Source organism: Egretta garzetta, unplaced genomic scaffold (assembly GCF_000687185.1).
Source record: "Egretta garzetta isolate BGI_Z169 unplaced genomic scaffold, ASM68718v1 scaffold72, whole genome shotgun sequence".
Taxonomy (NCBI): domain Eukaryota; kingdom Metazoa; phylum Chordata; class Aves; order Pelecaniformes; family Ardeidae; genus Egretta; species Egretta garzetta.
Window position 1 is genome coordinate 259,674 of NW_009259032.1, and position 11,662 is coordinate 271,335.

An 11,662-nucleotide genomic window follows, 5' to 3' on the forward strand; every position below is an offset into this window, starting at 1 on the left:
GTGGTTTAACCCGGCTGGCAACTCAGCACCACGCAGCCGCTCGCTCACTCCCCCCCCTCCCTCAGTGGGATGGGGGAGAGAATCAGAAAGAAAATAAAAGGTTAGAGCCGAGGGCTGAGATAAAGACAGTTTAATAAGAGAAAATAATAACGACCGACCGACCGAACTAACCCCCCCCCCAAGCATGACGTTATATGGTATGGAATAGCTCTTTGGTCAGTTTGGGTTAGCTGTGCTAGCTGTGCTGTACTCCCAGCTTGTTATGCACCTGGGCAAGCAGGAGAAGCTCAAAAAGTCCTTGAGTAGTCTGAGCACTACTTGGCAACAGCTGAAAACATCAGTGTGTTATCAACATTCTTCTGGTACTAAATCCAAAACACAGCACTATGCTAGCTACTATGAAGAAAATTAGCTCTATCCCAGCCGAAACCAGGACACTGGTTTACTCTGCTCAGATGTCAGCAGCGCTGCATTAAAGTTTGCTTTCCCATAGCTGAGCTATTTCTGGTCGAGACAATTCTGGGATCACTAACAGGAAGTATCTCCAGACACACTTAGCATATAAACTTAAAAAGAAACTCTGTGACTGACATGCTGAGGAGAAAAGGACAGAGGGATCTACTGATGAAACATGAAGTTTAATTCCCGAGACCGTTAAAAGTGAGTAAGTGTGACGTGATCAGAAAATGTTGAGTACACAGGCAGGATATAATTTTCATCTGAGTCCTACCCAGAATTAGAAGACCACTTCATGCAAGTAGGGAGCTACAAATAATAGAATAGGAATGTTTATTTTTCCCATAATTAATACTGTCCCTTCCAATATTGATTATGCTACATTAAAAACACTAGTAACTTATGATCTATTTCTTTCCATAATTCACCCTTTCTTTACTGTCCCATTACAATATCTGTATGTTATTCAATAGTTACGAATATGTAATTTAGTCCTCAATAAGCAAAGCAATAAGCATTAAAAAAGACTCCGCCTAGAAAAAAAATCTTTAAGGCTTTATTCTAGAATAAAGATCTAACTTGAGTACCAGACTTACAGTGTGAATTGAGAAAGGATATGCAAAACCTCCCATATCTAGCACGCCCTCCTCATGAATAATCACATATTTAAAAATTAGTAAGAGGAATAATATTAAAATTCAGTTAGGAAAACAGAATTTTTCTGTTTTCTCTCTTATTCCAAGTAGGTTTCTCTTATTCCAAGTAGGTCTTCTTAGGTATGGTATTATCACCTTAATAGAGTTCAATCTAGAGTAGGACAAAAATAAGAAATAACACATGAACTAGCTCAGATTACTGTATATGCAGATATTGTGCCATGAAGAAAGAGGCTCAAAACCACTGGTATTCACTGAAGAAACTGCATAGCAGAAATTCCACTATATAGAGAGTAAATATATAGGTGGACTTCTAGACAAACTAAACCTGAAGTAATATTTTTAATTTCAATTTAAAATTGCAGGGATACCACTTCCACATTTTGCTACCTATCTATCCCTCTCTGTTCAAAAGAAAAAGAACAAACAAACAACACCCCAACCTGCATCTTATCATCTGTCCTGAAATGCCCAAGGAGCAATTTCTGACAGAACCCATTTCAGACTGTCTTGTAAATAAACACCCCACAGTGTCTTTTCAGCAAGCACTCACGGCAATGTTGCCTACCAGTCTTTGCTCTTTAATATAAACTGAGGCAGGAACCCTTCTTTCTCCTTTTTATTCAGGCAGAAATCAGTGGGAGGAGTAATTTAAGAGTGTATAGCTCTTACTTTGCACTCAGACAACCAAATTTACATGGGATAAAACAATGTTTTGCAATCTGAGATGGAGCAAGTTCTTGAAAGGAGAAGAGTGCACAACTTCAGGAACTTGCAGCACAATTTTCAGGCCATAAACAGTTGTGTGGCTTAACCACATCAGGCTAGCTTAGTTCTTACAAGCTGCTGAGACAGAAGTTAGGCTGGATTAAATTAGAGCTAAATTTCTCATGCTTTAACAGGCCTGCCTATCTATGTCTATAATTTCCAAGTCAGGCACAATACACTTCTTACATTGACTTATCAGTGCAAATTGCTTCAAGTTTTCCACCTCAAACTTTTTCTCTTACTCCAGGGATCTAAAATCTAAACTCAAGCAATGATTTAATAAGCTATCTTGTTAACTAAATCATAACGAGTAGCTTTGTACACAAAGACACAAGAGGAAAAACTAGTTTAGTTATTTTTAAAAAAAAAAGTCTATGTTAGTGTCTTTTATCTCACATACAGGAGGGCTTGTTCCAGTACTTATGTGAAGATAATAGCAGAAATAACAGTGAAACATAACAGCACTATCCAGCTCCATACTAACATAGAAGTCACCTCCCCCAAGAAGGAATTCAGTTTGGAGACTTCTAATTTACAGACTCTAAGTATGCTGCATTTACCCTACACAGGTCTCTATAGGCCCAGGAAATCTTCCCAAGAAATCCCACCAACACTATGCACCTGAAGTTCATGCTGAAGCTTCACCAAAGCCAACAGAAGTAGAACTGTACTTAAAGTTAAGCACACTACAAGGGAACACTGAGCCAGTCAGGAGTTTGAGAAAGCCCACATTTTATCTGAATAAAGATTTAAAACATGATGGAAAAGAAGTACTACTTTCTTCCTGTGTCCTTGCAGGCAAGTTCTTCTTTCCAGGAACCATTTGGAATTAAGCTGGTGAGTTTGTAGGCAGTACTTCCCATACTCTCTGAAGCACAGCCAGCTTGCTTTCTGCTCCACCTTTCAATCCTGGTCCTTCTGCAAGTGCTACTACCCACCCCAGAGCTCATCACCAGCAGCTTGCCCTTGCTTAGTACCACCTCCCCAGATGCAGGCACTGTCTACCTTCCCTCGCCCCCTTTTCTGAGCAACAGGACACAGCTGTGAACAGAGATGCCCCAAGTGCTGACCACCACACCTGGGCTTCCAAAAACATCCTTGAAAAAGGAGAAAACCAAACACATATTTTGCTACTTTTGTGTATGAGATGACCTACATTCTTTAATAACTGCTAACAAAGCCCTGAAAATGCGTGCCACTGAAACAGCATATGCAGCCAGTAAATTAACATATTTCTCACTGGCTTTAGCAGTACTTACAAGGTTGCCTTTACATAAAGATGAACTACTTCAGCAGTTCTTACATATCAGATGCTACTTTATATGCACTTCAATATCTAGATTACTTCTGCCAGAGAGAATGGGCTAAGCTTAAAAATCGCTTAAGCATTTCTGACAATTTTAGCCAGTGATAGAATATGGAGATATTTCATACTTAGAAGAAAAGAAAGAAACATTTTAAAACAACAGCTGCTGACATGGCTGAGAAGACTGAAATACTAAAAACAGCCTCAAAGGAAGTATCTCTGGGGATCAGGTAAAGGCACATACATAATATCACCACATAAGTCATATAGCTATTTCTTACAAGTTTTCATAGAAAAGGCTGCCGTTTATTTTCATTCTTCTTTTTCAATACACCCTGTAACTAGAATCCCATTTGATGAGTATGATAAAAACATCCTTTAAGATACCAAGTCTCTCAGAATCATAGCAGTACTAGTCAACCAAAGTTTGCCATAAAGGCTTCCTGAATCTCTCCAGGTATTCTAAATCACTCAAACTATCATGAACCTATCAATTTTAGTAATAAGGATATGACCTTAGTTTCAATTTTTTTAAAAAAACCTAAGAAACTATACCAGGAAACTCCAACACTAAACTGAATCAGTAGTTGTATTTAGTAGAAAGTCTGAGAGAAAAATCAATACAGCATCTAAATCCAGCAGAATGTTGAAATGAGAAGTTGATGAAAAGTAAAAAATTAAACATGAAAATGTTTAATTATGAATTATAAGAACCTTAAAATCAGTCTGTACACTGGGTTACCGTAAGAACAGAAACTCCCTAAGAGAGATTCTTTAATGCAGAATTATATGAGAGTGAGAGAACAAAAAAAATTCATGGCCTTTAGCCAATGCTTACCCCCATATATTCTGACAAGAAGTTCATTGAACATTATGATTCAGTTATCATCCCAACTCTTCCTACTTCACTATAAAATTTCAGGTCTTTTTTCTTTCAAAACTTATGCAAATAAACTTATTTCATTTTTTACTCTATTTCCTTACATTTTAAATATTTATTTCGTTGTTTATAATGTCTTGCTAATGTTGATAAGTGCTTTTAAAATTCAGACAGATTTGGATCTGTCAGATTTGGCAAAGAATTTCTCCCAAAAACATGATTTGTAAAAATATTAGAATACATTTAATCTAAAATATGGCTAGTGTTAATCTTTAATTCCTCTCTAAAAAGAGGAATTCATAAGTGCAGTGATACCATACTTTATTGGTCTCCCACTAAGATATATGAACTGACCTGACTATCAGTAAAAGAAATGGATGGCTGTAAGCCTATTTGTTGGCGTTTGTTTATCTATTTGGCTTTACTGGGGGATAAAGTGCAGAAGGGGACAATAATCTCAACAACAACAGCATCTCAAAGTAGCTGGAAGGGTAGGAACAGAATATACAATACAATGAAAGCATTTTGCCAAAGCATTCTGTCTTTGGTATGCATTACTGTAGCAATTTGCTTTCATCATAGAATTTTAATATGAAGATACTTCTCAGATTGCAAGCATTTGTGAAACTCTCGAACTTTTCTTTGAACCACGAGTGATATTGCTTTGATGAATAATTGCTCTAAGCTTTTCTATTTTATTTTAATTTTGTTTTTCATTGTGTTTGATTGTTACTTTGCATAGATAAACCACTGTTGCCCCAGGATACTTTTGCAAATAAGCTGATAGTCTCAAAGGTTTTAATTATCATGGTTAAATAAAAGTTACTACTACTCCTGCTACTTGATGGGAATTCTAATGAGTGCCAAGTCTGTTTTGTTTTTCCATGTGTGAACATATTTTTAAAGATTAACTTAAATCATGGTCTGTAAATTGCATCTTGATGATGTATCTTATTGCCATTAAATCAGGTTTACATGAGAGCTTAAAGTATTTTAAAAGTTTGTGGAAATAGTTTAGCTACCTAGCTAGCAGGTACCATTAAATATGATGACAAATCTTCCAAGACATATGTGCAACTTACAAAAGAACGACTATTTGTATCCTTTCCCACAGAACAGCCATGATATTGTGACGATTGCAAAACTTACCCGATTATAAAAATTTTCTTGGCATCACTTTTCCAGTTGCCAAAACAATAAAATTAAGAGCAGGCAAACAGTGTCTCCTCATTTAAACCCTTGCTTATTATCCAAATGAGTAAAGGTGAGGAAACTGTTAAACATCCGTGAAAGTTATTACACTATTTCCTGGTGTGCACTACTGCTCCGCACAGAATTATTTTTGTATTTGCATGTGTCTTATTAAATGTTAGTCATGCTGATTAAATGAAGGGTCAAAATCCTGAATAACACAAATAATTCTCCAATGGAAATACCAGGTGTGTTGTAGGTATCTAGGTTACCATGTCAATTATGATTTTTTTTAATCATTATGACACACTTCTTATGCATAAAATTTTAAATGAAACCTGTTAGAAGCTTACCTTGACATCCTTTAAAATACAGGCTAAAGAATTATGATGAAGATTTTAAGAACACACTTGTACTTAGAGTTGCATTTTTTTCTTGTGCAACAAGCCTGTTTTCTTAGAACAGAAGTGACTTGTACTTACAGAGAAACTACCCCCATCCTTAACAGAACCCTAATAATGCAATACATCATTTTTTATTAATCCTTTTGTTACGAGTGTAATGCCTTAGGTGGTAGATAAGGTAGATTTGTCACAGGAAAATGAGACTGTCTGCACTGGAAACACAGACTATTATTTTTGTTCTGCCTTTGCAATTACAATATAGACATCATGACAAGTCTGCTTGGGCTACCCACCATTCAACAAATGGTACTTGAGATCCTGTCCTTTCTTAATAGATGCTTTCCCTTCTTATTATTTTGTACATGCCATTGGCAAAGGACATGCTGCAGAGCACTGCAGCCTGCTGTGCTGATTGGAAACCCAGCTCAAAACATGAATTCTTCTAAATAGATGCAAAGAATCTGCATGGCAACCAGCAAACCACATGAATGATAATTCAGCAGCTGTAAATGGACTCTATATGAATAGCAACCTACTGTCTTCCATACAAGCTATGCCAGAAAAATCCCGTTTGCTGGTTAATGAATAATAATCCTCCAAATACAACATGATTAAAAAAGAACACTTTAAGTGGAGAGGGACATCACTACTGTTTGTTATTATTTTCATCCTCTGTAATGCAGGATGTTGTTCACTGGGCATACACAGCACAAAGGATGTTTATATCACTCTCTAAACAAAAACAAAAAAAAGAGAGAAAATTTGTTTTCACTTGCCTGACTTACTTACAACTAGACTTCTCAAAGACAGGCCTCTCTAATCCTGAGCCTATTATGACCCATTACTCATTACTGCACAATGAAAAGATTGTGTATTACCTCTTAGCTTGTAGAGGCACTTAATTTTTTTTTTTTTTTTAAATTAAAAATGCAGAAGTCAACTTACCTGACAAGTGAAAGCTATTGGGTCAGCCACTTTCTTAAAAATGTGCTCAATCTCCTCTAGTGCAGTATAGTACTCGATCTGTGCTGTGGTTTTAATCACTCCCCCACAGTAGACATTTACATATACAGGGCCAGCGGGAAAATCTTATAAAACACAAATCAGAACAGTAGCTGAAAACATTGTACAGTTCCAGACCAGAGGTCTCAGGGAATGAGTAAAAGAACAGGAAAACATCACAGAAGATGTATAGAGTCGATGAACTGGATTTGCATTTCACAGATGGTTCAGTGTAGTCAGTTTTTTATCCAGGTCTTTCAGCCTAACATTAAAAAGCTGACAAAAGAAAATACATATCTGTAAACCTGTATAAAACAAAGCTATTGTATTGCTTCATGTTAGAAAGGAGATGAAAACTGTATGCTTCAAATTTCCAACTTCCCTTTGATAGACTGATGACCTGTATATAATCAGCTCCCTTATGCCTACAAATTAAGGAAAAGTTCATCTATTACAAATAGTGGAATTGCTATTCATCTTTTGAAACATTTTTCTTAATTGCAGGCAAGGTTCTCAAAATTGGATTTGAACTAGGCTACAGAAATTGCAGTATAATTACTTCCATTCCAGTTGTTTACCTAGTAAAAGCAAAGGAGAGAGGCATTTGTACAGTCTGTTACTTAAGTATGACTTGCTCTGCGTATGCAGCATGAGCCCACTTTATGAGCACATTTTATAATTCATTAGTATTCATTGTGCCAGGCATCCTGCTGTATCATACCAGCACTAGCATGGCTTTCTTAAAATTCTAACTCTGCCCACAAAAGAGCAATAAAAATGGGCAACCCTGAAAATGGAGAAGACTAATAGGGCCAAAGAAACTAAATGAATAGAGCATCACCTTAAATCACTTAAATGGAAACTGCCCATTTTGGGTTTTTAAAATGTTTTTCTTACAACATCAGATCAGCTGGACCCTTATTAAAAAAGGGTTCTCCCAAACTTCCAACTTTTCTAGATTTTGAAACAGAAAAAAGCCTACAGAGAGAAGCATTAAATACAAATAAGAAACAAAATTAAACTTGGACTGCAGCGCTCTGCCAAATTTTTCATAGTATTGCATTTACTGTTCAGATTTTATTTCATCATCTACTATAGAAACCTTCCTGTGATCAACAGTGTTCTCAGAGTAATTCTGGAAGAATCTTTTAAGACTGTGAATGGGGATTTCAGCTTTCCTTCTCTGAAATCCAGTTACAGATGGAAGTTTCCTGTTGGTCATGTTCTTCCCAATCAAGTCTCTAAAAACAAACTCTCTGCACCATCACAGTGATAAAGAACTTTCAGGCCATATGTGGCCATCATCCCAGCTCAGGATGAAAATCAGGTCACAGAATTACCCAAACATAGCTCCAAGCAGCCACTCTTGAAAAAACTGTAGCTTATATATACACATATTTCTTCCTCTCTAATGCTGTATTGCAATGGTTTTAGAATAAAATATTATGTTCCTTTGGGAATTCACAGCATGCAGTGCAGTAGCAAGCTCCACTCTGAATACTTAAGTGAAAATTTTTTTCTTAACTCACAAGTGAGGTGTGGCCCTTAAATCTGCACAGATCTCCTAAGAGAAACTGTTGTCAACCAGTTGAACTATTGGCAACTAGTTATGGATGGAGCAGTCAAAAAAAATCATTAGAAGCCAGCAGAGCTGAGTGATACAAAGAAATGGCATAGACACGAGCAAAGAAAAGAAATTATTTCCTGTGTCAGTAAGAATTATAGAGAAGAGCATAACCAAATTTACTGCATTAAATATAAAATGAAACATTTTAGTAATAGCGTAATAAGAAAAGAATATTAGCTTTGCATTTTGTGGTAGTGATTTTGAAGAATGTTAATCTGTGACTAATCAATGACATTTTAAGACAGCCACCTGCCATTTAACCACACAAAAACAATCTAATAGAACCCAGTTTCCCATAAACCACAAGGCTTTGCTTCTCTGCATTATTAATAAATGTTCTGTGTGCAAAACCCATGTACAGGAAACACCTACAAAATAGTGGGAAGTGAAACCACTTATCAGGAAAAAGTGAAGGGAGTCCAAAATTTCCTGTTTACTTAAAGGTAAAGGATGTTTTTCTTACCTAAGGCTTTCATGTACTTGACCTTCTTATTCCAAGAGGCTGGCTGTGTCCTAATTCGTTGATTATCTGCTATGAATTCAATTTCTAAAGTTTCATCATCTATTTCATCTTTCAACAAAATGAATATTTCACCAGGGTTCTATAAAATTAAAATATGTTCCCATTAGTCTTTCAGAAAATCATAATGGAAGTATAAAATGCAAATGAAAATAAGTTGGAAGGAAAGTTCTTTTACCAACGGCTTCATACAAAAAAATCTTAATACCAAAACATGATGCCATCTCAGTGTTATCCTTCAGTATTTTACTGACATAAATGACCCAAATAATGTTGTATTTTAAATTCAGCCTACCTAACAATATTTTAATACAGTATTTTAAATGCATGTGTAGGTGAATTGTTACATTTTCTAAGACCATTCTTCTTTATAGTCTAGAAAAATGACACATTCAGTTTAATCAGAAGAATCTAAAATACTTTAGACTCACTTCAACTCTTACAGTGAGCTGACAGCAAAGTCAGATAGAAGCAGCAGGTAATGTGAGACGATACCCCTCTACTGCCTCCTGAAGCAGAGGGAATGTTACTCCCTTAGAACTGTACTGATCTCCACAATGAAATAATGCGTGTGACTCATCTTTGAAAGACAGATAGCAAGCAAAATATGCGATATTCCATGTACACCGCAACCTCCATATTTGACTGTGGCTGCTCACTTACACAAAGGAATGCAGTGCTGGATATTGTACTTCCTCTGTTTACATTTTCACATATTTTCACACAGCAACTCTGATTAAAAGCAAATGCATATGAACATTTGTGTTCATCGAATGCGCATGCAGATATGTATATATAAATATTTCTGATTTAAAATCAGACAAGATATATGCTCACACAAGCACTTGTATAAATCGTGGTATGGGCACATCTGCAAGTACCCATATACCCATCATGGATTCTTGCCAGGAGATACTCCGTATCTCTCAAGAAGTGACTGACTACATGCTCCCTCTAAACGACAAGGTCCACATGATGGTAATAACTCTGCCCAAGCTGCCAAATAATTTTAATAGAGATAAAATCCCTCAGAGGCAATCTCAAAACTATTTTATTCGCAAATCTTTTGGCTGTAGTGTGGACATGACACAAATGCAGAATAAATCCCACTGTTGTCTCGATGCCCTCTCATTTTGGACCCTTATCTGCTATTTGTTTTCAAGACTGTTACAGTATGAATGAGATTGCAGCAGGGAGAGAAGAGCATTGACTGTTATCCCAAAGATTTTAGCATCCAAAAAACCTTACCTCACATGATATTCTTCCTGGAAGCACCAATATCGACTGCTCATTAGTTTCTAATGTTTCAGAAAGTACCTCTGGTTTAGAACTGGGGTCTGTTTTTTCTGATGCTCCCCTGACATCTGACAAGTTAACATCAGAGCTAGTCTGGTGATCTGAAATAAATAACGTGGAATGAGGACATTGTTAATAATCCCAGAATAACAAAACATGGCAACGCTGGCAATGTGGTTTCCAACATATTACTCATATGGTATTTGGAGTCACATCAAGGGCACCGCATGAAAGCCTGGCAAAATTCCTTTTCATGTAAATGTAGCGAGTTTTCCCCCGTTGATAAAGAGCTTGCCTCTGGCGTTCTGATCCTGCATCCCTTATTTATATGAACAGGCTCTGCTCACATGCTTCGTCTTACTAAAGTCAAAAGGGACACAGCCTTTAGACCAAAGTCGCTGTGACCAACAACGTCAGAGAGATCAGCCTGTTTTGTAATCTCAGAACCAACTCTCATACACTCACATTTACCACAACAGCCCACCTGTCTATGGGAAGGATTTATGTGAGGGCAGTAACGCCTGTGACCAGGTAACTAGGACAGTAGACACAGATTTCCTTGACGCAGACTCCACAGCCTTTGCCTTCCTTCACGGACAAAACAATGGACTGAAGGCATGCATTTTCTGTGTAGGATATTCTGGGTTTGGAAATGCCATGCCAGTCGTACAGACAGCTTGCAACCAGTTTCTTTTCTATTTTGCTGTACCGGTAAAGGCTCCAGAGCCATAGTGAATCCTTCACCAAATCACAGAATTTTAATGAAGAAATATAAAAGAACTGACAACTGTATCTGCAGAGCTCTGACTAAGCCTGTGTTTTAGAGAAGCTATTCTTCACACCTGCTACTTCTCAGCTGTATCATTACTACTCCTTTCCAGACACTCTATTACCCTGTACAAAACACTGTTGCCACCCATCTCAAAGGACTGCAGCAGCTCTTCATCACGCAGGATTACCTAGCATATTGCAGTCACCTAGTTAGATTAATGATATCATTCCAAGCAGCTCAGAGTTAAAAAATCTTGACTGGATGGTGAGAAAATATCCTGAGAGACATCAACAGTATCTGGTATTACTGTAAATTATGGAACACTCACAGTCAATTACATTCAAGGACACAAATAACTGTTCAGGCACATCTTTTCCTCTTAAACTGATGTAGAATATTAATATAAATTAGCGATGGGCAGAATACAGAACAATAGCAATTTGGCTTTGCTCAAACAAGTACAACAGCCATTTTGAGTTTTTTCCAAAAGTGCCCAAGTGACCGAGGTACACAAACGACACAGTGCTCCTAAGCGGCACAGAACTCTTTCCATTTAGCATTGGTACTGGTAATGTACAATTAGTTTTCTCACTTCTTGCTTGACTTTATTTCCCCCACATGTATCAGTTTGTCTGATACAGAATGTTCCCTTTCCTTATCAACCTTGCCTTGCTTAAGAAGGCATAGATTTAATACACTTATTCTCTAATAAATGTGCCTGCTAAGTGAAGTTATTCCAGGGAATGTAGTACAGAAACTTGGGCATGCTATGTCTGACGTAGAT

The 11,662-nt window shown here is 37.0% G+C and overlaps 1 protein-coding gene across 1 annotated transcript in view; it reads right to left on the reverse strand.

The window, feature by feature from the left end:
* Positions 1-11,662, reverse strand: part of BANK1 (B cell scaffold protein with ankyrin repeats 1) — a 186,472-nt gene that overhangs the window by 99,547 nt on the left and 75,263 nt on the right. Inside the window, 3 exon segments of the mRNA XM_035890347.1 lie at positions 6,607-6,749; positions 8,754-8,892; positions 10,059-10,207. Of these exon segments, the coding sequence (XP_035746240.1) occupies positions 6,607-6,749; positions 8,754-8,892; positions 10,059-10,207 (431 nt within the window).